Source organism: Camarhynchus parvulus, chromosome 10, assembly GCF_901933205.1.
Source record: "Camarhynchus parvulus chromosome 10, STF_HiC, whole genome shotgun sequence".
Classification (NCBI taxonomy): domain Eukaryota; kingdom Metazoa; phylum Chordata; class Aves; order Passeriformes; family Thraupidae; genus Camarhynchus; species Camarhynchus parvulus.
This window is the reverse complement of record NC_044580.1, coordinates 20,090,094-20,115,429: the sequence shown is the minus strand read 5'-3', so window position 1 is coordinate 20,115,429 and position 25,336 is coordinate 20,090,094. Positions and strand designations below refer to the sequence as shown.

Here is a 25,336-nt window from a genome sequence, read left to right as displayed (position 1 = left end):
TGCGGGGGCCGGACTTCCGGCTGCGGCCCCGGCGCTCCCTCAGCTGCCGCTCCTGGCCCCGCCGCTCCCGGACCGCCGGACGCGCCGCTCCCGCCGCTATGTCCGCGCCCCGGCCCCCGCAGCCGGCCCTGCCTGCCGCGCTGCTGCTGTTCCTGCTGCTCGCCCTCTGCGCTCGCGCTTCCGACGTGGTGGAGCTGAGCGATGCCGATTTCGAGAGTGGCCTGGCCGAGCGCCCGGGGCTGGTGCTCGTGGAGTTCTTCGCGCCCTGGTGAGGGGCCGCTGGGGGCGGGGGGCTGGGGGCGGGCCGCGAGGGGCACCCGGCCGGTCTGACTCCCTTCCGTTCCTCTAGGTGCGGACACTGCAAGCGGTTGGCGCCGGAGTACGAGTCGGCCGCGACCCGGCTGAAGGGGATTGTGCCTCTCGTGAAGGTGAGCACGGGCTCCCGCCTTGGGGCAGACCCGGGGGCGGCCAGCGGCCGCATTCCTGCTCTGCAGGCCTGGCGGACTCCGTTTGTTTGGTGCCTTGGAGCCCTGAAATAAAGTGGAAGGCGGTCCTTGCAGGGCCGCAGCCGCGCGGCGGGTGTGCACAGGGTGTGTGAGGGCTCGCCCCGGCCGGGGAAATGGGCCTGCTCGGAGCTGTGTGATGAGGCTCAGAGCGAGCACCCACGTACCCACTGAGGCATCCTGGCTAGGAGCTTTCTTTTCTGCACAGAACTCGTAGCGTTTTCTCAAATCAGGGTCTCTCTCTTCCTTTACGGGAAGTGACATGGACTCTTGGCACCATGGCCTCCTGGTCAGGTCAGCCTGTTTTCTTCAAATGTTATATGAACTTTGGGACTGACAAGGGGCTGAGAAATTCCATGTCATTGATTGCAAAAAACTATCCTTTCTAATTTTTTTTAGTATGTAGTGTGGTTGAATTTGAAACTATTTAGTCTTTGCAATGTTTTCTCAAATATTTTTCCAGGCATCTCATTTCCTGTGCTACCTCTTTCCCAGTCTGGGCTATTGAGCACCAGGCAGTGTGTGACAGATCCCTCTAGTCCCTTATTTGGCATGGGTGTGTTAGGGCTGGACCTCAGTCTGAGAGCAAGGTTTCTTTTCCTTTAGGTTGACTGTACAGCAAACTCCAACACCTGTAACAAATATGGAGTCAGTGGATATCCCACATTAAAGATTTTTCGAGATGGAGAAGAGGCAGGGACCTATGATGGGCCCAGAACAGCAGGTAAGAACTGTTCAGCAGTGTCTGGTTTGCTGAGCTGCTGCAGGAGGCAGCATGTAGCAGCCAGGGATGCAGAGAAGGTTCACATCTACGCATACACCCCCCCAACCCCTTACTCTCTCCAGAATTCTTTGTGCTGACAAAGCCTGGGATGTTTATCTTCCCTTAAAGCTGTCCTTTAAAGGTGAAGGTTTCCACATTAGCTCCTAGTTCCCAGGATGCTAGAAAGCTCCTGTGTGAAGCTGATGGGAGCAGTCCTTCAGTTCGCATATTTATTGTATGGGAGATGTGCGTGGATTCTGCAGAAGCAATTTCTGGTTTAGGAAGCTTGAAAAATATCTTGTGGAACTTGGTATTGATCCCTTTAATTATTTTACTAATCTTTCAAGATGGGATTGTCAGCCATCTGAAGAAACAGGCGGGACCTGCTTCGGTGGCTCTCAGTTCTGTGGCTGAGTTTGAGAAGTTCATTGGAGATAAAGATGCTTCTGTCGTGGGTGAGTAGAGGTGGTGAAAGGAGTGGGCTCTGGGAGCTGGTGTGCAGAGAGCACAGGCAGTGCCACAGGCTGCAGAAAATGAAATTCCAGATGCACGTGAGCAAAATCACTGCTGGCAATGAGAGCAATAAAGCGTAGAACATGTATCCAGAGGGATTTTAAAATGTTCAGCCTGGGAAATTTTCACAACTTAGTTGGACAAAGCTCTGAGCAACCTGCTCTGACTGGGGGTTGTCCCGCTTCAAGTGGGAGATTGGATTTGAGGACCTTTAGGTATTACCTCCAAATTTTTTTTTCTTTTTTTTTCCCTTGGCCATCTGGCTTCGTTGGCTCCCCTGGCACCACAGTATGTTTTCCAAAGATTGTTGCTTTCTTGGCTGGCTGACAACAGGTAGCTTTGGGTTGTTTGGGGTGTGTTTGTTGCTCTGGTGGCATCGGAGGGCTGTTGGCATTGGCTGTCTGTGGTTATATGTGGCAACAGCAGATAGTGCAAATCAGGTGCCATCTTGTAGGTATAACCACATGAGTATTAACCAACATTCCTAAATTTACCGTTATTAAGTGCCAGTGGCTGTTACACAATCACCAGTGGATGTCTGGGTGTTCAGGGGACAGTTGTCCTTGGTTGAATGACCAATTTGGGCTTCTCTTGAGTAACTTTTCTGCTGCTGGAATGGGGGAGGGGGGCGGTGCAAGGAGGTCCTGGAAAATGAGAGAGAAGCTGTCGAAGGTAAACACCTCAACATGCACGGAAGGACTGGATTCAGGACTGATCCAGTGCATTGTAGAGAGAAATGCTGAGACCTGCAGAGGGTCCAGAGCTGGGCTGGTTTGAGGTCACAGTCTGCCTTTCTGCTGCAGGCTTCTTTGGCGATGCATCTGGGGATGCTTATTCGGAGTTCATGAAAGCAGCCAACAGCCTCAGGGATAACTACCGCTTTGCACACACCACCGAGGAGCAGCTGCTGCACAAGTACAAGGAAGATGGAGAGTAAGTTACTTAATACAAAGATTTTTTTCTTATTTAGGCATTTGGAACAAATTCATGGATTCCACTTAAATGGTTTCCGTTTCTAAACATAGCTTAAGGTCTGGTTTCTTCCCCAGCTGACAGTGGTGTTTCTTTTGAATTGAGATAGAAAGGTGTAAATGGTCTCTGAAGTGTTTGTGTCTGCCTCTGGGTGGAAAGTATCTCAAAAGAGACATTTTGTTTCCATATTCCTTGTTATAGTGAGAGTTTTGTTTCTCATTGTGGCCTGTCTGAATTATGGAGAAGGCTCTGACAGGTACACCTAGTGCACTAGTGCCATCAAGAAACTAGACGGTGTTGTTTGAGCTATGAATGGTGAGTGGGGATTGTTACTGAGAGTGAGTTTTTGTCTTATCTGGCTGCTGTCCTTGGACTCCCAGGGACACTTTGAACTAATTGATAATACCTGTTTTCCCGCAGAGGTATAGTCCTATTCCGTCCTCCACGCCTGACCAACAAGTTTGAGGAGAGCTCTGTCAAGTATTCAGAAGACAAAATCACCAGTGGAAAGATCAAGAAATTCATCCAGGAGAACATGTGAGTGATTCCTCACCAACAAATGTGACAAACTGGCCCCAGTTGGCTTTGGCCCTGTCAGAGCTTGTTTTTTCATTGCTTTGGCCCTGTCAGAGCTTGTTTTTTCATTGCTGCCACCTCTGCTGCATGCTTCCCTTTGGGGACACCTTCTTGAAATCCTGATGTGGCTGTTGGCATACACTCTCCATATTCTAACCATTATGTTTAAAAACTGGACCTGTGAGAGCTGTGCTAGCTTTGGCCTTAACTGGGTCAGCTCTAGCCACTGATGTGGCAGGAGATGGAGATTTTTCTCAGAAAAACCTGGTACAGGAATAAGCAAAGCGTTTCTTCCTGGGGCCTGATTGGTCACTGGCATTTAACTCCTGAGTGGGAAGCAAGTGTGCTGTGTCAAGCCTGTTCTGGGGTCAGGGACTCTGCTGATACCTCTCTCGTTGACAGCTTTGGCATCTGCCCTCACATGACTGAAGACAACAAAGACTTGATCCAGGGCAAGGACTTGCTGGTGGCATACTACGACGTTGACTATGAGAAGAATGCCAAGGGATCCAACTACTGGCGCAACAGGTGGGAGTGGTGGGGGTAAATGGGCCTTGCACTGTTCCTGCCTTGCTGCAGTTCCGGAGCTTGGGTGACAGTCCTCTGAAATCCTGTGCGATTGCTCTTGGAGCCCTGGGACCTTACCCACAGACTGCCTCACTGCTGTGCTGTGCAGTTCTGCCCTTCGTGCCTGAGACCCTGGGGTCACGCCGGTGGGGGATGGAAACGTGCAACACTTGCCTCAGTCACCACAGGCACGAGTCAACTGGTCTGCTTCTCAGCACCGTTTCTGCAGGACTTGGCTCTGAAGAGCACATTGTGCCACTGAATTCCTAGTCTGATGTGTATGTCATCTTGAAGGGTGTTACATCATGTAGAAGAAAATGTTCAAAAAAATAATGCTTTGGGGTTTTGTTTCTTTTTTATCCTCAGAGTTATGATGATTGCAAAGAAGTTCTTGGATGCTGGCCACAAACTGTCTTATGCTGTTGCTAGTAGAAAAACCTTTGGCCACGAGCTCTCTGAGTTTGGTCTGGACAGCAGTGTGGGTGAGGCCCCCGTCGTTGCCATCAGAACTGCCAAAGGAGATAAATATGTCATGCAAGAAGAGTTCTCGTGAGTTCTTGAACTTGATGGTCATGGGTCTGATTTGATGGACTTTGGTCTAGAGGTCTCTGACCAGATGATACTTTGTTAGCTTTGAGGAAACAGAAAAGCTGGCTGTTGCAGCTGGAAGAAGCAATTGCTGGGTCAAAATGGCTCCTACTCGTGTGTTTTCCTACTCTTTAGAAAGCTTTCATTCCCTGCTGTTATATAAAGGGAGAGAATTTAATTCAAGATCATGAAATTCTGGTTAGGAAATAGGGTGCAATAAAGGGCAGAAGAATTCACTGTACCTTTCATTTTGAAAAAAAACCCTGAAGAATGCTGGAAGGCCTAAAACTTTGAATGGAATGTGCATCCAGCCTCCTGTCAGAGCCCTTAAGGACATCACTGCACTTGTTCTGGGGTCTACTAAGCCAGCCCCAGACTGGTGCTGTCAGAGATGCAGATGGCATCTGTTGTGTGGGTGGAAGTAGCTTAAATAAGCCTTGAAAGTTTCCCTCTCTCATCCTGTGTGTGTGATGATGGCTGTAACATCACTTTTCTTTCAGCCGTGACGGAAAGGCTCTGGAGAGATTCCTGCAAGATTACTTTGATGGAAACTTGAAAAAATACCTGAAATCAGAGCCTGTCCCTGAAAGCAACGATGGCCCTGTAAAGGTGAGTGCGGCTTACAGCTGCAGAGACACTGCTCAGCAGCAGCTTCCTGTGCCTGTGTGAAGTGCTGGGAGTGAGGCATGGTGGCAGCTCAAGAGGCCTCTGTGCAGATAGACAGAGGAATTATTCACACCCTTGTTCCACTGCAGCTTTCTGAGGTGAAGGAGACATGCAGCTTGCAGTTTGGGTTCTGCTTTTTTTCTCTCAGCATAGGAACTGCTGCTTGGCCCCAGCAGTTACATGCTTTGTGAGTGCAGCAGCATCCAGATTTCCAGGGCTTACGCAAAGGCCTGCCCTCTTGGCTTATGCTCAGTTCTTCATGGCATGGTCTTCCTGTTGGTTGTGACTGCACTATTTTAGGGATCTCCCTGTTTATTTCATCATTGGGATCTGGTACAATTCCTGCCTTTCACCCTCCCAGGCAATTCTGCCCTGAGTAAGAGCATTCCCTGGCCTGGCTTTCTGTATGAGAGCCTCATACAGGAGTACTAGTCACGGGATTCACAGATGTTTTTGGGGCCATGGGGACAGCCTCAGCCAGTCCTGCACATTGCTTGCTGGGATTAAAAGGAAATGGCTTTATCTTCCTGCGAGGACACCATATGCAGACCTCACTTGGAGGTAGTGCTGGTAACGTACAGCAGGTTTTTACCTGCATAGTGCAGATGAGGAGTGCTGTGTTTGGTTCTGCTGCTTGCTCTGCAGGTGTGGGAGACCCAGGCTTGGGTTGGAGTGTGTGGAGCATGTCATGTCATCACCTCATCTTTGCCTTGGAAGGAACTAACTGGTGTGATCAACCCTTATAGGTGGTGGTGGCTGAAAACTTTGATGAAATAGTTAATGCACAAGACAAAGATGTCCTGATAGAGTTCTACGCACCATGGTGTGGCCACTGCAAGAATCTGGAGCCCAAATACAAGGAATTGGGGGAGAAGGTAAGTCTGAGATTCTTGCAAATGTGAACTAGAATTTTGTAGCACTAAATGATCCTGCTGCTCCTTTCCAGCTTCTGTGATAATGGGGTGTAATTGTGTCTTCCTGAGGATTACAAATTTTGGTTTCTTTGCAGAGTGCAGATATCTTGCAGCAGGATCTGTGGTAGCAACCACACTGGTATGTTTAGTCTGTGTTATTGGCTAGGGCACAGGAATATTCTAGGATTCAGTGACTGGCCTCAACTGCCCAAGTTTCTTTTTGGATCTTTTCCGTCTGCATGATTATAGTCTCCCATGTCGTGAGGGTTGGTGAAGTGGCATTCCCTATGCACTGTCCTCTGACACCACTGTCCCAGATCATGCTGACTGCTGGGTTCCTGGATTTTGGAATTGGTTACTGATGGGTTCTTTCTACCCACAGCTCAGCAAAGATCCCAATATCATCATTGCCAAAATGGACGCTACAGCCAACGATGTGCCTTCTCCCTATGAAGTCCGAGGGTAGGTGTGACTGCTGTGACACCACGTGTCAGTGCATGAGTCCCTCTGTCTGACTTCAGGCACAGCACTGAAGAGCTGAAAGAGCCTCATGGGGAAGGGTGTGGGGGTTGCCAGGCAATAGTTAGGTGACTGCTGGGCAATGGCTTGATGTGGAGAAATCAAGAGTGAAAACAAAATACACTGATCTGCCTGGCTTCTCCAGGATTCTGGTGTCCTGGCTCTGCTTGGAGGCCTGTCCTGCTGCTTTGGAATCTGCTGAGATTCTGTTCCTGGTAGTGTGAAAACAAATCTGGGCTTGCTATTCCAAAAGCAGTTCAGCTAGCAAGCTTGAACCTGTGAGCTCATCCAGATCTGCTGGGCTCTTGAAGGCCACACCTGGTGCCTCAGAGCCACTGAAGCTGTGCCATGTTAAACCAGGGCAGTGTGGGGTGTGAGTCCCTTCAGTTGGGGCTGGTCTGATGGAAATCAGAGCATCTCAGGAGCTCATGTGTTTCTTCTCTCTCCAGTTTCCCCACCATCTATTTTGCTCCAGCTGGCAAGAAGCAAAGTCCAAAGAAGTATGAGGTGAGTATTTTGCTGTTCTTGATGCTTTGTAAAGAAGTGAAGAGCATCCAGGTCTTCTAATTATACTCAAGCCTCTTTGGAGGTGGGGGTGGCACTGTGTCCTGTTACCCTGGGAACACACTGATGGTACCTGCTGGGAGCGTTGTACTTTGAGTTATAGGCCCTGGGGAGAACACTGCTTGCAGTCACCTGGGTCTCCCTCCAAGCACCTGAACCCCGCTTCAGGAGAGGGTAGGTCCATCGTGGGTACAGCTGCTGCCTGACTGTCATTTGTTTTCTGCAGGGAGGCAGAGAAGTGAGTGACTTCATCAGCTACCTGAAGCGGGAGGCAACCAACACTCCTGTGCTGCAGGAGGAAGAGAAGTCCAAGAAATCCAAGAAGAAGGTGAAGGAGGATTTGTAAAGTACCTACTTGCCACCTTGTCAGAATGAGCTCTGTGTGAATTGGGGAAGCACTGGTCAGACTGGGGCCAGTTCTGGGCTGTGGAGAGCCAGTGGCCATGCGGGCCGAGGGGCCCCAGCTGCTGTATCTAGTAATGTTTAATTTTCTGCCGTCTCTTAGCTGCACTGTTGTGGGGCTCCCCAGGTTTGTTTTGTGGTTTGGGAGGGGGTGGGGGTACAGTTATTTTCTAATTTTTTTTGTACATTTGGAGAAGTGAAACAATAAAATGACCCCCTTAAGACCAACTGTCCCTGTCCTGAGGAAGCCCATCAGACCTAGTAATGGGATCCTGTTCTTCATAGGCAGCAGCTTCCTGCTCTAAGTTGTTCCCTACAGTGAGCCTTCCTAGTCACTGACTTTAGCTTTTAGCCCATTATCCTCTTTCCTCAGCTGCCTGAGCCCCTCCAGAATGTAGCAGCAACAGCTATCCCAATGTGTTGGGCTTCGGGTGCTGCATTTACACCCATTTTGGACTGGGGAGCTGTGGTCACCAGTGCCTTTGCTGTGTGCTGCCCTGGTGAGTTCAGAGGTACATGGTGCACACTGTGACTGTGGGATTGCAGCAGTGCAGGCACACAGAGCAGGCTGGCAAGGGCCTTGCTCAGCAGCAGCAATAAATCTGCTTTGAAGCTGGTGCAGTAGTAGTCAGCTCCACTGACACCTGACAAATACCCATGTAACACCAAACTGGAGTGCTGCTTCCTTGGTGGGGGCAAGACAGTGCTCTCTATCAAGCCAAGGAGAGCCAGGAAAGTGGTTCTAATCCTGGCTTTGCTCCCTGCTCTGTGACTGTTGCCCTGGTGGCTGCTGAGGCACTGAACACAGGTAAAACTTGTCAGCATCTTTGGCCCATAGCATCACTGCTGGTGCCCAGAGCAGCCTGGGTGAAGTTAGCACAGGCCTGGGGAAACTTTCTGGCAGGATGGACAGAGGATGAGGAAGTGCTGTGCTGGTGGCTGCCCAGATGCCCCTCGCTGTCCTGCAACTGCACTGAAGGTACTGAGCTTCAAAGTGAGGAGAAGAAGGCATCTGATGAAGGATTTGTATATTTGCTGCCTGGAACACTTGGCAAACAGGATGGCTGCAGACCTTTGAGTGAGACCTGCATGGAGAGCTGGTCCTGTGTAAGGGAGAAGCCACCACCCAAAGTAATACATTCCCCCCGAGCAGGGAATGGTGCTTCAGGGTAGCTGGAGCAGCTGGCACTGCTTCAAAGACCTGTCCGGATGAGCAAGGAAAAAACAGCAGCAACAGATTGCTTGGGAGACCCCGCTTCTTGTAGAATCAGGCTTTTGATGTGAGACAGCCTTGGATGGAGATGCTCACAGTGATTCTTCTCCTGCTGGTAGCTGGGATAAGCCAGAGACCCAGCCCGCAGCCTCGGTATCGGAGACGCCCGGCCACGGCATTGCCTGGAAGGCGCGGCGGCGGCGGGCGGTCCCGAGGGGCAGGGCGGGCGGCGGGAGCCCTGTGGCGGGGCTCGCCATGGGACAGCTATTTTTGCCGCCGGCGCGGACTAATCCCCTGAGCCGCTTCCCGGCATTAGGTAACGGCGCGGCGGCATGCGCTCCGCGGTGTCCCCGGCCCGGGCAACCCCCGGCAGTCGCGGCGCGGCGGGACCGGCGGCGACACGCCCGGTGCTGCGGGCTGGGGGCCGTGGGCACCCGCCGCCGAGCCCCGGGCGGGCCCGGACCGAGGCCAGCAGGAAGCGGCGGGTGGTGAGGAGGGCCGGGGGCGGACATGCCGGGCCCGTCGCCCGGCGGCTCCTCGGAGAGGGAAGCAGGGGCCGGCGGGCGGCCGCGGGGGCCTGGCCGGGAGCGGCGGGTGCGGTTCCGGCTGCCTCACACCGCCATCGTGGTGCCGTCGGTGCGCGAGGAGGAGCAGCTCTTCTACCGGCGGCTGGAGGCTCTGGCAGTGCCGGGGCCCGGCGGCTTCGGGCCGCTCTTCGCTTCCGACGGTTGGAGCGACTTGACGGGTGAGCGCCGACGGGCGGCCACAGGGCCAGCCGGGCCGGCGGCCCAGGCTAGGACGGCCGGTACCGGGGAGAGTCGAGCAGGGAGCGCCAATTTCGGGACTCCCGGCTCGGCTCTCAGCGGCTCCTCCTCCGCAGAGGACCGGCTGCTGCGGAAGCGCGTGGTGCGGGCCGGACCGGGCGGGCCGCGGCCGATGCCGGGCCAGGAGGTGTCGGTGAAGGTGCTGGGCGCCCTGGAGGACGGCGGGCTGGTGGAGCGGGACCCGCGGCTCAGCTTCGTGCCGGGTCACGGGGACGTCGTGGAGGTGAGCCCGAACCGGTGCGCGGTTCAGTGCCGTGCGGGCTCAGCGCCGCCCTGGGCTCCGACCCGCCAGCCCCGCCGTGCTCGTCCGCAGGCTCTGGAGCTGGGCGTCCCTACCATGCAGCCCGGGGAGGTTTCCTTCTTCCTCGCCGCTTTCCCCTACGCCTACGGCCGCCCGGGCAGGTAGGGCGGGCGGGCGGGCGGGCGGGGGAACGAGTAGGCGGGGACTGGAGCAGGCAGCGGGCGGACAAGAGGCCAGGCGGGGGGCGATAGGAGGAGCACAGCCGGCGGGGCTGGCAGGGCAGGGGACCGGGGCGGGCAGGTGTCGCGGGCAGCCGGCGCTGTACCAGCAGGGAGCCCGACGTGCCGCCCGAGGCGCCGCTGCTGTTCGAGGTGACGCTGCTAGAGGTGCGGGACGGCCCCGACCCGCAGCCGCTGCCGCCCGCCATCCGCCTGCGCCTGGGCTCGCAGCGCCGGGAGCGGGGCAACTTCCACTTCGCGCGGGGGGACTTCGCCGCGGCGCTGCGATCGTACCGGCTGTCCCTGCGCGCCCTGGACGGCCCCGCCGCCGGTGAGACCGGACGGGAGGGAGGGCCCCGGGCTGCCCAGGGCTGGAGCGCTGAGGTCGCCACTCGCCCCGCAGCTCCGCCCGGGCCCGAGGAGGAAGAGGAGCTGCAGGAGCAGCGCGTGAAGTGCCTCAACAACTGCGCGGCTGCCGAGCTTAAGCTGGGGCGGGCGGAGGAGGCGCTGGCAGCCTGCGAGGCGGCCCTGCGGATCTGCCCCGACAACGGTCGGGCGTTGCTGCGGCGCGGGCAGGTGGGACTCGCATCGCCCCGCACCGCCCCGCTCCGCTCGGCCGGCCGTCCAGCCACCCTCCGCTCCTCTCCCCGCAGCTGCTGGCAGAGCAGGGCCGGGACGCAGAGGCGGCGCTCGTCCTGAAGAGAGCCCTGGAGCTGGACCCGGCCAGCAAGGTGTGGGAGGCGGGGTGCGAGGGCGGGCGGTGGTCCCACAGCACCTGGTACTAGGGAAGGAAGAGGATCCCGCGGGAGTCGGTGGGTCGGGTGTCCCACCGCAGCCGCCCCTCGTCCGCAGGTGATCCACACCGAGCTCTCACGGCTAGCGAAACGCCAGAGCCCTCCATCCAGCACCGGCCCGCAGAATCCCCGCCACGACCCGATGCCGCCGCCGAGCTCCGCGTGCGTAGGCGACCTGGGCTGTGCAGGGACGGATGCCCGTCCCGCACCCGGTTGGCGCGGATAGCGCTTATAGCCGGTCCCTCCCTGTAGATCCCCCGCACCGCCCTCGGCAGAAGGAGCGATCTGAGCGGCCCCGCAGCACCCTAGAGCCTGACCGAGGAGATAGAAGAGCTCTCGTACCGTCCTCCCCACATCGCCCCACACTCCCTGGGGCGGGACGGCGCCCGCCCCCGTTCCGCACCGCCCGTCCCGCACCGCTCTCCCCGCGGGCGGTGCTCCCGCACGCCTCGTGACGTCACGGCGGGGGGCGGTTCCCCCCGCCCGCGTCCTATCGCGCGGAGGCGGCTGCGGCGCGTGCGCCCAACCTTCCGGCTTTTTCGCCCCCGCCGGCAGAAGGGAGGCCATAGCCCGCGGCCAATCAGGCGGGGCCTTGCCGGAGAGACGCGCCAATGGGAGTGCGGCGGGGGGTGGATCGGCGCAGTGATTGGCTGTGGCATCCCTTAAAGCGCCGCGCGGGGCGGGGCGCGGGGGGGTGGTCAGTGCGGGACGTGGCGGTGGAGTGGAGGTGGGAGGGAGCGGCGCCATGACCCGTGAGTTGGGGGGGGAAGGCAGGAAGGAAAGGGGGCTGCGGCTCAAGAGTGTGGTGGGAGGCTGCTCTGGGACCCGGGAGTGCGGTGGGGCCGGGGTTAGGGGCTATGCCGTGATCCGCCGGTGCGCCGAGACCCGGCCTGCGGGCAGTGGTCGGGCCGGGTGTGGGGGGTGGCGCCGCGGCCCGCAAGCGCGGCCGGGCTGCGCTGAGGCGGCCGCACTGTGGCAGGCGGGAACCAGCGCGAACTGGCGCGGCAGAAGAACCTGAAGAAGCAGAGCGACTCGGGCAAGGGCAAGCGGCGGGATGACGGGCTCTCAGCTGCCGCCCGCAAGCAGAGGTGAGCGCCGGGCCGGCCCGCCGGCTTCCCCAGCCCCGCTCCCTGCTCCTGCCCCGCGGCGGTGCCGGCCCCGCCGCCAGCCCCGCCGCGCTCCCCGCAGGGACTCGGAGATCATGCAGCAGAAGCAGAAGAAGGCCGATGAGAAGAAGGAGGGCAACAAGTAACGGGCGGCCGCGCCGGGCTGCCGCCCCAGGGCCGGTCCCGCCGGCAGGATGCCCCGCGCCGCCCTAGGCCGGGTCCCGCCGGGACCCTCGGCATCGCCCCGCGCCCTGCGGAGCCGTCCCCTATTAAAGTAGCTGTGGAGCCCTGCACGCTGCGTCTGCTCGTCCGTGCGCCGGGCGGGGGGTGGGCGAGCATGGGTATTGCCAGCGGGGCAATCGCGTCCGCGGAGAAGGACCGAGCGCGGCCGTGGTGGAATCAAGCGGCGGCATCTTGACGGTGAGGAACAAAGGTGGGGCCGGGCCTGGGCGGTCCTTGGGGCAGCACTGGGGCTCAGCGCGGGGCTGAGGGCCGACCGCCCCGGGGCGGGTGGGGGAGCTGGCAGCGTCGAGGAGCGAAGCCGGCGGGCACAGCGCCGGAGCGGGCCGGGGCGCAGCCGGGGCTCCGGGCCGCTCGGAGGGCGGCGGTGGAGAGATGGCGACCGGGCCTGCGCACCGGGGGAGAGCCGCGCTGCGGCACGGCCGGGGCGGGCCCAGCTGTGGCTGCCCGTCCGGCAGCAGCGCGGAGCCGTGCGCCTGGCGATGGGGTCCAGCTCAGTGCTGAGGCCGGTGCCGATCCGCCTTTTCACCTCCCTGCAGGGCCATAATAGTGGCTTCAGCCCGATCCGGCAGCACGGCGACGGGTCCCGCGGCAGCCTGGGCTCCTCGCCGAGCCAGATGCAGCGCCGCCTTCCACCACGCTGGTGCCGTCCTTGGCGCTGGTCTCGCAGAACAGGCAGCCCGGGGGCTGGGGCTGGCAGCGGGGCCCTGAGGAGCTGCTGCTCGCCATGGCCAGCTGCCTCTGGTCTGTGTGCACCCCTTCGGCCAGGCCAGGCCGCAGCTCCGTCTTGTTCCCCACCAGCATCAATAGCTGTGACTGCTCGACTGCAGGAGTGTGGTGGCATGGGGCTCTCTGGGGCTGGCCCAGAGGGCCATGCCAGTGCTGTGGCAGGCTGCCCAGTGGCCTGTGCTTGCAGCAGGCGTGAGCAAGGCATTGTTTCCCCAGAGGACAGCCTGTGCTGCCTGCAGCAGGGGGGCCTACCAGAACCCCCCATCTGGGTCAGGCTCTGCGGAGACTTGCAGCAGTGCTGCTGACTAGGGGTGTTTCACAGGGCTGGCACCCCCTCCCTCCATCCCCATGGCAGCAGTCTGTGCAGGGCAATGGCACAGGCTCAGTTCAGAGTTTTATATAAAAATGTATTCAAGCAGGTATTTACAGTGAATGCACCACGGCAGTGGCAGCCAGGGCAGAGCCCTGCTCCCCCAGTGCACCCAGCGAGGCCAGGGCAACCAGGCTGCAGGCTGAGCACCTGCCACCAGCTGGCTCTGGCCCTTTGGGTGACCCTGGCTCAGCACGGGGCCAGTATCCCTGGCATCCACCTCCCATGTTCCCCTCAGGCTCTCAGGTGCTGCTGTCTCCTGGGACAGGGGGTCAGGGGAGGCCAGGAAGACCAAGCAGGGCTGGGGCACAGGCACGGGGCACGGCAGGGACCAGCCCTGGGCACAGTTTGTCCTGGCAGGGGCTATGTGGAGACGTTGATGCGCTGTGGAGCGCGTCGGCGCCGTACGATGCGTGGCCCTGTACTGCTGCGTTGGTGCTGTGGGGAGCCATGGAGGCAGAAGGGGCTCAGCAGCAGCCACAGGTAGAGCAGGACACAAGCCCAGCACGAGGACACCTTCACCCAGAAGGTTGACCAGCTGCCGTGTGTGAAGGTGGTCTCCAGCACTGCGTTCTCATAGCTGGTGGGAGAGGGCAGGGCTGAGTACCCAAAGGATGCCAGCACAGGGGGTTCCAGTGCCAGCTGCAGCCACCAGATCACCCTGTGTGCCAGTGGCCACGTGCCCCTGGGCATGTCCCTTCCATGGGCCCTCCAGCCGTTCTTGCTGCACTGCACAGCTGCCACTGGAACAGTGCAGGTCCCCGGGCACAGAGTCCTGAGCATCCCCAGCAGGTGCCAGCTCAGTGATACCGTCACAGCCCGGCGCAGAGGTTTGGAGTGAGAGCAGGGAGGGCTGGGCAGCAGCACAGAGCCTTACCTGAACCAGTTGGTGAGTGTCATCATAACATAGAGCGAGGCAAGGAAGAAGACAAAGTGGAAAGCTGAGTAGCTGTAGACCACCCGGTCCTGCTCATCCTCGATGATGAACTGTCCTCTGGCACTCTCTTCTACTTGCTGACATGTCTGGTCGGTTCCTGGGGGAGTATGGGGACATGGCACTCCCAGGCTGGGACACAGGCTCTGTCCACTCCCACACAGACACTGCGCTCACCTCTCAGCTCCTCCTCCATCTTCTCAGGGCAGCAGAAACAACAGGAAGGTTTCTGCAGGGAGAACAGAGTGCTGACTGCCCAGCCCCATGGCCACCATGGCCAGGTTGAGCCCTGCTTGATGCCAGGGCAGGTGGTGTGGGCAGCCCTCTGTGCTTTGCTAGACAGACCTGCCCCTCTCTGGGGCTGGGACAGGGCCTTGAGGTGGTGGGTCTGGGGTGCCCTTAGCAGGAGGACATGGAGCACAGCTGCATCCATACTCACTTTAAACTCAAAGCTGTAGACTTTGACCATCCAGAGGGGCCCAAAGACCTCAGCGAGGTATGAGGCTTCATTGCTGTGCCCGGGAGAGAGGCAGAAATCATGACACAGCCACCCATCACGCTGTGCTAGGCTCCCAGCCTGCCCCACGGATTCCCAACGGCCACAGGAGCTCTGCTGTGCTGCCTCTGTCCACCCACCAATGCCCCACCTGCTCTTGCCCTGCCACCCGCCGGGATAGCCCTGGCAGCCCGGCTGTGCCTGGGCAGGGAGCACGCACCATGCGAAGAGCACGCAGGCGTACATGATAGCAGCGCCCAGCACGGCGACGGTGGTGTCCTCTGTCTGCAGCTCATCCTGCCCGACCCCCGGGAAGCAGACAGTGAGGTTCTGCCCCTTGTACAGCACTGCAGGGAGGTGGAGGTGAGAAGGGCATGCATCATGGTGGGGACTGCTGGTGGTGGACAGGGACACCCACCTCTCTCTGGGGGGCGGCTGGACAGTGCAGAGAAGGTGAGGTACATCACATAGCAGCTGATGATTGAGGACTGCAGCAGCCCTGACCGCGGCTGCTCTGCAAGAGTGCGGATAGAGGTGTTACTGGATGGAGTTCCTGGAGTAACATGAGCTGGGGGTGGGGCTCCCAGTGGGCCCTGGGCAGTCCCCTCCCGCCACTCGCCCATCCAACGCCTTGTGCCAAGGTATAGGAAGGGCCAGGAACCCAGAACTGGGTTCTCCTCCAGTGCCCCCGTGCTGGCCCTGAGCTGGGGCCCACAGTCAGCACAGGACACAGCTGGCCATGCAGCATGGCAGCCCCCAGCACGCTGGGCTGCGTGGTACTCACTGAGCCGCACACACGGTGTGATGGAGACGAAGGACATGATGCCACAGAGGCTGCCATTGATGGCAAGCAGTGCTTTGTTGAGGTGGCAGGCGGCTGGGTGGGTGTAGAACTTGTAGAGGAAGGAGAAGGCGGCAGAGGCAAGGGTGTAGAAGGTGGCCGTGGCCAGCAGCACGGCCAGATACCAGCGCTTGTCCTGCGCGGCTCCTGTCAGCCTGCGGAAGAGTGGATGAGCAGGGGCAGGGGACAGGTACCCACCCGGCACCCCAGCACTCACCAGTTCTTGTTCCAGGTGTGTGCAAAGGCTGTGATCAGCACCAGCTGGATGAGGATGAAGGCGAAGCCCCCACAGACACCTGTGTAGTGCCAGGCTGGGGGAAGAGGGCAGAGGTAGAGATGGCACAGGGCAAGTGGGGCCCAAAAGGGGTGCCCAGGGTGCCAGCTCAGGTAGGGTGGGGACACACCTTGGATGAAGTTGTCCTCAGGGATGAAGAAGCTTGCAGCCCAGAGGCCCACCAGCACCAGCAGCTTCAGGAGCCAGAACCTGCAGGGCAGTTAATGTCAGTAGGACAGAGCCCCCGACAGCCCCACCCCAGGGCAGCCCCATCCCAGGACACCCTGTCCCAGCCCCATGGCCCATCCTCACCCATTGTGGAGCTGCGCACGGCAGTCAGAGCTGGAGCGCACGTTGAGCAGCAGGGCAGCCTGTGCCAGGTGGAAGCAGGCAGTGCCAAAACAGACCCGGTACACGGCCGAGGAGCCCACGAGCTGCTCGCAGTCTGTGCCCCCGGGCAGGTGTTGGCACAGCACCACTGAGAAGGGCACCTGGCATGCACGGTGGTTGATGGGACAGGGCTGCTGGTGTGTCCACCCACCATCCCCCAGTGCCCATGGCATCCAGCACATCCAAACTTTGAATATTCCCACCATTCCCAGTACCTTTCTCAGTATCCCGGGACTGCTGGGACCCTCAGCATGCCAGGCAAATCCTGCATCTCTGGTACCCCTGACACCCCTTCCCCCTTGGCACCTCCAGCACCCTTGTCACTCCCAGCAGCCCTGTCACTATCCCACCATGCCAGTATCCTCAGAATCCCAGTACTCCTGATGTCCATGGCAATTCTGGCATGCCCAGTGCTCCCCTGGGTGCCCTGATGTGCCTGGCACCCCAGTACCCCCAGAACTCAAGGTACCCTTGGGACCCCAATACTCCCGATACCCTGGGTGTCCCGGTTCCCTCTGTCACCTTCTCCGTGATAGCCTGGGCCACGGTGCGGGACAGCATGAGGCAGCACACAGCAGAGGCCAGGACGTGCAGGAGCGTGTAGAGGATACGCGTGCTCGTGGACACGCGGAGCCCGTGACAACCGCAGCAGAGCTGGGGAGGGGCATGGTCCGTGGGGATCCCAGGGGACCAGCACTGCTCCCCAGCCCGGCCCAGCACACCCTGCCCGCCCAGCCTCGCTCCCAGTCCGCTCCCAGCCCCGCCAGACCCCAAGTCCCACCTGGAAAAGCAGCGGGTGCAGGAGGTGCTGTGCCACTGTGCCCGCCATGGCCCAGCTCGGCTCTGCTCAGCCCCCGCAGCCTTGATGGGATTAGGGGATTGTCAGCTCGGCCCGCCCTGCCATCTGCTCGCTGTTCCCTCCAGGCAGCCACCCCTGGCGTGCTCAATGGGCACTGTCCAGTGACTCCTGGCCTTGGGCATCCCTGCCCAGAGCCCGGCCCTCCTTGGGCAGGGCAAGGCCTGGGCATGTGACGTGGACATGAGCTTGCGTGAGGGGCACCGGTGTTCTGCACATGATGTCTCCCTGATCCCAGAGCGGTACCATACAGATGAGTGGAGGGGCTGGGGGATGCGGAGTTTACTGGAGGGGGGAGCAGCCCCGGGCACAGAGGCACCCAAGGGACACAGGTACCTCGCTGGGTAGCGGGACGGCGTGCAGCGCATCCAGCGGCTAGCAGGATGGCCCAGGGTCGGCACGAGCTGGGGACAAGCAAGGGGATGCAGGGGGCTCTACGCTGGGGCTGGCGTCACCTTTCTTCAGCTGCTCCACAGCCGCTCAGGCTGTGCGCCGGCAGAGCCTGAGACACGGCGGGTGGCGGGGCCGCGGCTGCAGCGGCGATGACACAGATCTCCCGTGTCCCCCGGTAGCGCACACAGCGCAGGGCCCGGCCCGGCCCGGCGCGTCCCCACGGCCGGGGGGTGACCGGTGAGCCGCGTGCGCCAAGGGAGCGGCGGGGGCGGGCCCGCCTGTGCCCGCGGCAGCCGGGGCCGCGCTGCGGTACGGCCTCCGACGGCCCGGCACCGGGGCACGGGGAAGCACGGCCACAGCCCGGCCGCCTCTCGCCTCCGGCAGCGCCCGGGGAGCCGGCCAGGCCGCCGCTGCGGCTGCCCCGTCCGCCGATCCGTGTGCCGGCGGCGGCCATGTCGGGCTGGCTGACCCGGCAGCCCCGGTGCGCCGCCAGGGGCACTCGCGGGCAGCGGCGGGGCCGCGCCCGCCCGGCCGGCTCCGCGCTTCGGCAGCGCCGGCGGCCCGCCGCTAGCGATCGGCCCGGAGTGCCGGCACTGCGAGCTGCGAGCTGCGCGGAGCCCCGAGAGCGCCGGGGAGCGCTGACCGTGCCCGCTCGGGCCTGGAGCCGGCCCCGCCCGCGCTCGGTTCTGGCGGCGCGCGCCGCTGGCCGCCCCCGCTGGCGGCGCACGTGACCGGAAGCGGGCCGCGGCGGCGGCGGCATGGCGGCGGAGGGCGATGTGGAGCTGGAGCTGGAGACGGAGCCGAACGGCTCCGGCGGCGGCAGCGATGGGGCGGGCGGGCGCGCGGCCGAGAAGCCGCGGAAGCACGATAGCGGCGCGGCGGACCTGGAGCGCGTCACGGACTACGCGGAGGAGAAGGAGATCCAGAGCTCCAACCTGGAGACGGTGCGGCGGCGGGACGGGACCGGGCCAGGGTGGGAGGCCGGGCGCTGCCTGCAGCGGGGCCGAGCCGGGTGCTGACAGCTGCGCCTGCACGCCCGTCCCGGTACCGGTACTGGTGCCGGTGGCCGTGCCGCCGGCGTGGCGCTGACCCGCCCGGTGCCGCGCAGCGGGGTGACCGCGCTCGTTCTGGCAGGCTATGTCGGTGATCGGAGACCGGAGGTCCCGGGAGCAGAAAGCCAAGCAGGAGAGGTAACCGTCCGCGCTCGCTCCGGGGCAGTGCCTGTCTTGCAACTTGTCACCACTCGGGACACGACCCAGGCATCTGCTTCCATGTGTGACATCCCGGCCCTTCCCCGGCCCCCTCCCAGCCCCACGCTGCTGCGAGGGGTCGCTCCTGCCCACCTGACGGCCGAGGGAGCACCGGGGCAGGGGCCAGCGGGGACTGTTGGTCACCGGAGGTTTGTCCATCTCTTGTCGTAGGGAGAAAGAACTGGCAAAAGTGACCATCAAGAAGGAGGACCTAGAGCTGATTGTGAGTAGGGGCGGGACCCCAAGCAGGCTGTGACATGTCCCAGATTTGGGTGCACCCACGGAGGAGGCTGGGGCATCCTGCCCTGAGGCCAGTCCAGTGTCCCCATGGGTGGGTGTCCCCCAGGGCCCTGCGGGTGCTGTACGGGGCTGTGCCTGTTTCTCTGCAGATGACGGAGATGGAAATATCACGGGCAGCAGCGGAGCGCAGCCTGCGCGAGCACATGGGCAACGTGGTGGAGGCTCTCATCACCCTCACCAACTGAGCTGGGAGGCCATGGGCTGCCAGGCATGGGCCTCTTGCCATACCAATAAAGGCACTGGTGGGACTGGGCTGTCTTTGTGGTCTACACAGTGCTGAGCATATGCCCCTGGCACTGAGTGCATGGTGTCCACAAGTGGGGCCCAGTCACGTGGCATTGTGTTGGCAGTGCCAGCTGGGCTCCCCCGTGACGAGAGCAGGACAAAGTGACCTGCCTGAGCAGTGAGACATGCTGCTCTCCCCGCTTTTAATCTCTGCCCCTGGGGCAGCACAGGCTGGACAGGCACAGGCCTGAGGCAGTGGTGACAGCTGATGGTGCATGCCCTGCCTAGGCCGGTGCCTCCTGTGCTGCCCCAGCTCACCACGGCTCACAAGGGAAGGCACGAGAACAGGATGGCCATGTCTTTAAGAAGAATGGGGCCAGAGTGTGTAAGAAAATCTAATCTTTAATCAAACCCTCCCACCCCACACAGGTAGAAAAGCCAAGCCCTGCAGGACCATGGTGAGGAGATAGGGTCACCAATGACCACCTCAAAACAGAGCCCAGACTGACACCTGGGACAGTACAAGCAAGGGGCTGTAGACCAGAGAGGTGCAGAAGTCCTGTAATTCTTCCAGAAGTGGATGTGCTGAAGCCGGGGTGGTGCTGCAATGTGCCAGACACTGCCAAGGCTCCACAGTGGCCGTTGCTGGGACATAGTGTGGCCACCAGCCTGGCCAGCACCACAGGCCATCATCCTCCACACTGCATGGACAAGGAGCCCATCGGGTCTGCTCAGCACAGGGAGTGGCACACCTCATCTGGGTAGGCATGGTACAGGTGGTACAGGCAGGGGAAGGGCTTGCCACCACAGGAGTCCTGGAACATGTCCCTTCTGGCCCTGCCCAGGCTCTGGCAGCTGGCAGGGCAGCGCCCTCCTGCCAGCATCTGCCACACCAGACCCTCCAGCCCGTGCTCCTAGGTCGTTTTCCGTTTCTTGGCCGAGGGTCTCTCAAAGACATCCCGCACCCCCGCTGCCTTCTGCTTAAAGAACTTGGTGTTCTGTGCACTCTCCTGGCCCCAGGCAGAGTCAAAGGAGGTGGTGTCCTGGTCCACCAGGTGCGTGTACTTCGTCCGCCCCGAGCGCCCGAAGTTCTTGACCTGGGGAGCAGAGGAGCTTGTGAGCAGCTGTTCAGGGGGATGCAGGACCAGCTCCTCCAACCTGCCCACCCCCTGGCATGCGGGCTGGGCACCCTCTGCCAGCATGACACGCACCTGCATGACTTTGGGCAGGATGGTCTTGTTGAAGTGGTCCTCGAGGGTCGGAGCACTGAAGTCCCTCTTGTACACCTCTTCATCTTCATCCTGCAGGAAGACACACCTGCTTAGCCTAAAAGGTTCCAGCAAGCCTTGGCAGCAGTGCGAGAAGCTGCCTGAAGGTCATATTGCTGCTCTGCCAGGGCTGCCACACTACTTGCAACCCTATTAACTCCTGCTGGAGTGGGGGATGTGAGCACTGTTCCCCGGGCTGCTTCTCCAGTGGCCCTTGCAGAGCTGACTTGGGTCTGTCAGCCCAAACACCAGCACAGGGACAGCTCTGCAGCTTCAGCTCCATTTCAACTGGGAACCCCTAACCTGACACGCTCTGGTGAGGTCACTCTGGGCCAGCTTCAGCCCCATGCTGCCTCTGAAGGTTGGTTCTTACCCCAGGGCACCCCCAGCCCCAGGGCACCGTGGGAGAGGGGAGGCTCCCCACAGGGAAAAGGTGGCCCTGTGGTCTCACATGTGCAGCCAGGCCTGGCCTTAAAAGCACACTCACCATGAAGAAGGCGCCACGATGGTAGTACTTCTGCAGGAATTTGTATTTGCCCTTCACTGCCTTGTTGGTGATGACTTTGCCATTGGCCCGGAGCTCAGCGCGGCGCTCCTCCTCTGTCAGGTTCCGCATACGCTCGATCTCTGCCTTCTCCTTCTCCATGCTGGGTGGGAGAGAAGCTCCTGAGACCCTGTGTCCCCACAGCATCTCCTGGGAGAGAGACTGTCCCCAGCTACCACCTGAGAGCTTATACATTTACTGCTAGGGAGCAAAGGCACCATGAGGGCAGGCAGGAGGAGCTCTGGGCATTCAGTCTATCTGGGATCCTGCTGCCAAAGGACAGCCTGAGGAAAAGATGCTTTAACTGCCTGTGGGCTCCCAGCCTCTGGTCTAGCAGACAATACTCACGCTTCTCGTTCCTCACGGTCTCTTTTGATACGCTTCAGCTCACGGACTTTCCAGGCCTCGTACTCCTCCTCATCGTTCTCATCATCTGTATCGAGTGCATCCAGTGCTGCCAGTGAGCGCTTGTTCTCCTCCAGCTCCTTCTTTGCTTCCTCTTCTACAATCTGCAGTGAGGTCCAAGCTAAGCTTGCTGCAGTGACTGCCCCCTCCAGCCTCCAGCCCACCCCTCCGCACCTTAAGCGTGTACTTGCGCCGCTCCTCTGCCATCCTCTTTGCCTCCTGCTCCAGCTCCTTCTGCTTCAGAGCTTCTGCTTCTCTCTCCTGCACTGTGATCCGGTCCTTCCTGAGAGCAGAGCCATGGCAGCCTTCAGCCCTCCCATGAGCCACTGCAGTGGCTCAGCCTCTCGCTGGCTCCCACACCACAGCTGCTTTCAGCCTTTGCCCTCTCCAAGGACAGGTCAAGTCCCAGGGCTCTCCCCTTTCTAGGGACTACCACGTCCTTTTGCCACCGTATGGCCTTGCCAAAGAGCTCTGGTCAGATTCTGCAGCCTGATGTCACAGCAACCCAATGCAATTGATATGGGGCTGTGGGAGCAGGGATCGTTCCTCGCTCCCTAGCTGTGCCCTGCCAGACTGTGACTGTCCCATCCCACCCCAAAGAGGTGAATGCCTTCCTCACAGTGAGAAGAGACCATGGCAGCAAGGTCTCCTTGGGCCCCAGCTTCTGACTACCACAATCCAGGGCCGGCCCATGCACTTCCATCACCTACTTGCGAATAAAGACCGGTTTGAGACGTGGCTCCATTTCATCTTCGCTGTCCGTGTACTCCTCATACTCTGATTCTGACTCAGACTCTTCTCCAGACCGACCCTCATCTTCCAATTCCATCACTTCCATCTCCTCAGTTTTCCTCTCCTGTGCTCGCTGACGCATCATCCCACGCCGACGCTCGATCTCCTAATGGGGACAAGCACAGAGCAGTCAGAGGCCAGCCCTGCTACCACTTCTCTCTCTCTGTGAAACACATGTCATGTCTGGACTGTTGGCTTTGAGAAGATGCACCTGCCTCTCTGGACGTGGTGTGTCCTGTTCCATGCCAGAGGATGGTAACCCACCAGTTAAGTCATGGCTAGGTGTGACACTTGTCCAAATACATCAGACAGCCCACATATCCATGCAAAGGGCAGTTCCAGCCTGTGCCCTTCCAGCTTTCCTAGGCCCATTATCTGGCTCTGCAAACACACCTCATCATCGATCTCTTCCTCTTCCTCTTCACTGGTGTCCTCCCGTTCCAGGCGCCAAGCTTCTCCCCCCTCCACTTCTGAATCACTTTCTCCAACCACCTCAGGTTCCACGATTTTGCGGTGTCTTGCCAGCCTGCAAGAGACCCCAGTTAACACACGGCACTTGGGATGTAAGGGGCTGCAGGAAAGGGACTGTTCACACATCGCTTCTAGCAAGGCCCCAGTAAGCACCGGGACTGCCAAACATGGCCACAACTGATACGTTCCCTCAGGAGGCCACAGTGGCTGGGCACTGGCAGCTCTTCCCTGTCCATGCTTCAAGGAAGAATGGAGTTCCCAATGAAAAGACTGTTAGTGGAAATAAAACCAACCACAGTTCCATGGGAGGCAAACAGCACTCAGTGGTGTTTTTCTGCAGATGACAGAGATGGAAATATCACGGGCAGCAGCGGAGCACAGCCTGCGTGAGGGCAGGGGCAACGTGGTGGAGGCTCTTATCACCCTGTGTACACTTCATGAGACACCATCCTTCCTCGCTACCCTGAGCCTCAGCATGCTGCACTGATTTCTGTTTTGGTGCCTGTTTTTGATACCATCCACACAAACACGCCTGGACATGGGCTGCACCTGGCTGGCTCCTGGCTGGAAAGCAGCCCTAGGCACAGTGCAGCGTGGATATGAGAAGTCACAAACACTCCTGCACTGCCTGGACCACGTTCCCAGCTCCTGCCCTGTGCAGTTTCTCCCTGTAGCAGAGCAGAGTGCCAGCCCCCAGCCCCAGACAAAGGGGGCTCAGCTCTTGCCTGACCCAGCACTCACCGCTCCTCCACGTCCTCGGCGATGCGGTTCTGGAGACGCCGGAGCCGGGGGTCGTTGGCCAGTTCCTCCTCCTGTTCCTCGGGCTCGACCTCTTGCTCCTTCGCCTTCTTGATGAATTGGAACTCCTCATCCTCCTCCTCCGAGGACTCCATGGGTGCGTAGTCGGGCCGCTTGCCCGACACGTACCGCTTCACCTTCACCTTCTCCATGGACAGCTCGCCTGCGGGCGCCGGGCCGTCAACGGGGGTCTCGGCCCCGCGCCCCCGCCGCCCCAGCCCCGGCCCCGGCCCCGCGCCGATCCGGCCACCCCGCTGAGCCCCGGGCCCCCAGCTCACCCTTCTCGTTGCGGACGGGCACGGCGCCCGCCGTGGACTGGATCGGCGGCTGCTTCATGAGGGCGCTGGGGACCGACATGGTGGCGGCAAGCGGGGACCGGGCCGGGCCGGGCCGAGCCGAACCGAGCGGAGCCGCTGACAACAGCGCCTCGAGCGCTCACCCGGAACCGGAACCTGTCCCGCTTCCGCCGCCCCAGGGACCGTGCAGGGGCCCGGAAGTGACGCTCGGCCGGGGCCGCGTTTCGGCCTGGCCCGGCGCGGGGTGCGCGGCGTGTGCCCGGCCCGCGACTGCGTGCCAGGGGGAGTCCCCGGTCCTTTCGCATCCGCCTTCGGCCGGGAGAGGTTCCGTTCCCTCCCGCACGACGCGGGTTTCCCCCCGAAGGGGCGTCAGGGCCAGGCACCGGCCAAGCCGCCATCGGCCGGCGGGGGCACCGGGCAGCGCCGCGATAGCGCTCTGCTGCTCGCCCGGGGGTGACTCGCCGGGCGCCTCCGGCCGTGTCTGAACGGGGCCGGGACTCTGCAGGTCCGGCCGTCCCTCTGTGCAGGGAGCGCTCCATGCGGGGCTGGAGCTGAGCCGGCCGCTGCTGGAACACCGAGCGCTCAGGGTCACCCGCAACTCGCTGACCGGGGGAACGTCCCCCGGTAAATTCCTGTGCCGAACTGCCTCCCACAGCCGGGGAAAACCGCCGGTCGCTTTGGTGCACAGCGGGCCCGGGGGCTCTGCGCCGTGCCCGCTGCCAGCGCGGCTGCTCGGGGCGGAGCGGGGCTCGGTGGCCGCGGCCGCTGCTGAAGCCGTGCAGCTCCTCCCTGCGGCGCGGCACAGCCGGCCGGCCGCCCGTGCTCCCGACAGCCGGAGCCGGCCGTGGCCCCAGTGTCCCTGCTCTGCCCGCTGCCAGCCGGCTCCAGCAAGTCCCGGGCAGCAAGGACAGACAGCTCCTGCCCCGCCGCGGGCCCCCGGAGCCCCCGGCCTGGCCAGCGCCGGGAGGCGCGGCTGCTGCGGCGGGGCAGGACCTCCGCCGTGCTGCTCGGCAAGGCTGGGGCAGCTCCCGGGAGTCCCCCTGGCGTGGGTGTGGTAAAGTGTCTGTGGGGAAAGGCTGGGGCCCCGGCTGCTTCTTGGGGATTTTCCATGAGCAGCCGGGTGCTGCCTGTGTCAGCAGGTCTCAGCTTCCGAGGGCTGCGCGGTCCCACGGCGTCGGGGGCGGCTGGTGCGGGATGTCCCCGGGCGCGCATCCTGCCGCAGAAGATAATCGTTTCTCTTAAGTTGGTAAAACTGCGTCACAAGCCACTACTGCCACGTCTGCCACTTTCTGCCTGCCGCCTTCTGCTGGCTTCTACGAAGAAAGGAAGAGGAAACCCTCTTTTATCTTCCATGAAATCTGCTAGCTGGCAGGGAAATTTAGGAAGCAGGGGAGCAGAGCCATGCTTTAACAGTTCACGGGCAGTAGCAGAGCAGGTGCTCTCGTGCTTGTGTGGCAGTGGCCCTGTGGGGTGAGGCCAGCTCTGGCAGCCAGGAAAGGCCAGGGCACATGTGCTTTTCCA

The 25,336-nt window shown here is 60.9% G+C and overlaps 6 protein-coding genes across 6 annotated transcripts; 4 read left to right on the top strand and 2 right to left on the bottom strand.

Moving 5' to 3' along the window:
- PDIA3 (protein disulfide isomerase family A member 3) lies at positions 1-7,775 on the top strand. The gene is made up of 13 exons (XM_030955381.1): positions 1-268; positions 350-428; positions 1,110-1,227; positions 1,614-1,721; positions 2,583-2,712; positions 3,172-3,288; positions 3,730-3,855; positions 4,261-4,443; positions 4,983-5,091; positions 5,895-6,023; positions 6,445-6,524; positions 7,031-7,088; positions 7,372-7,775. Exons 1-13 carry the CDS (start codon positions 99-101, stop codon positions 7,489-7,491), a joined length of 1,527 nt encoding a protein of 508 aa, XP_030811241.1. The 5' UTR covers positions 1-98; the 3' UTR covers positions 7,492-7,775.
- A 1,495-nt stretch (positions 7,776-9,270) lies between these two features.
- Positions 9,271-11,421, top strand: LOC115907545 (peptidyl-prolyl cis-trans isomerase FKBP8-like). Its single transcript, XM_030955498.1, has 7 exons — positions 9,271-9,505; positions 9,641-9,986; positions 10,157-10,374; positions 10,447-10,619; positions 10,697-10,774; positions 10,896-10,999; positions 11,090-11,421. Exons 1-7 carry the CDS (start codon positions 9,271-9,273, stop codon positions 11,124-11,126), a joined length of 1,191 nt encoding a protein of 396 aa, XP_030811358.1. The 3' UTR covers positions 11,127-11,421.
- A 103-nt stretch (positions 11,422-11,524) lies between these two features.
- On the top strand, positions 11,525-12,236 carry SERF2 (small EDRK-rich factor 2). Its single transcript, XM_030955279.1, has 3 exons — positions 11,525-11,589; positions 11,817-11,925; positions 12,026-12,236. Exons 1-3 carry the CDS (start codon positions 11,583-11,585, stop codon positions 12,087-12,089), a joined length of 180 nt encoding a protein of 59 aa, XP_030811139.1. The 5' UTR covers positions 11,525-11,582; the 3' UTR covers positions 12,090-12,236.
- A 1,065-nt stretch (positions 12,237-13,301) lies between these two features.
- SERINC4 (serine incorporator 4) lies at positions 13,302-17,570 on the bottom strand. The gene is made up of 12 exons (XM_030955378.1): positions 16,999-17,570; positions 16,740-16,871; positions 16,140-16,318; positions 15,958-16,037; positions 15,771-15,864; positions 15,497-15,708; positions 15,131-15,226; positions 14,933-15,059; positions 14,656-14,728; positions 14,394-14,445; positions 14,160-14,316; positions 13,302-13,862 (listed from the first exon to the last, which is right to left on the bottom strand). Exons 1-12 carry the CDS (start codon positions 17,044-17,046, stop codon positions 13,646-13,648), a joined length of 1,467 nt encoding a protein of 488 aa, XP_030811238.1. The 5' UTR covers positions 17,047-17,570; the 3' UTR covers positions 13,302-13,645.
- A 628-nt stretch (positions 17,571-18,198) lies between these two features.
- On the top strand, positions 18,199-19,270 carry HYPK (huntingtin interacting protein K). The gene is made up of 4 exons (XM_030955393.1): positions 18,199-18,410; positions 18,601-18,656; positions 18,888-18,939; positions 19,106-19,270. The coding sequence occupies exons 1-4, from the start codon at positions 18,225-18,227 to the stop codon at positions 19,199-19,201; spliced, it is 390 nt and encodes a 129-aa protein (XP_030811253.1). The 5' UTR covers positions 18,199-18,224; the 3' UTR covers positions 19,202-19,270.
- A 357-nt stretch (positions 19,271-19,627) lies between these two features.
- Positions 19,628-23,962, bottom strand: MFAP1 (microfibril associated protein 1). Its single transcript, XM_030955149.1, has 9 exons — positions 23,798-23,962; positions 23,463-23,682; positions 22,644-22,776; positions 22,169-22,356; positions 21,633-21,741; positions 21,402-21,562; positions 20,997-21,156; positions 20,453-20,542; positions 19,628-20,338 (listed from the first exon to the last, which is right to left on the bottom strand). The coding sequence occupies exons 1-9, from the start codon at positions 23,874-23,876 to the stop codon at positions 20,156-20,158; spliced, it is 1,323 nt and encodes a 440-aa protein (XP_030811009.1). The 5' UTR covers positions 23,877-23,962; the 3' UTR covers positions 19,628-20,155.
- Positions 23,963-25,336: the final 1,374 nt, after the last annotated feature.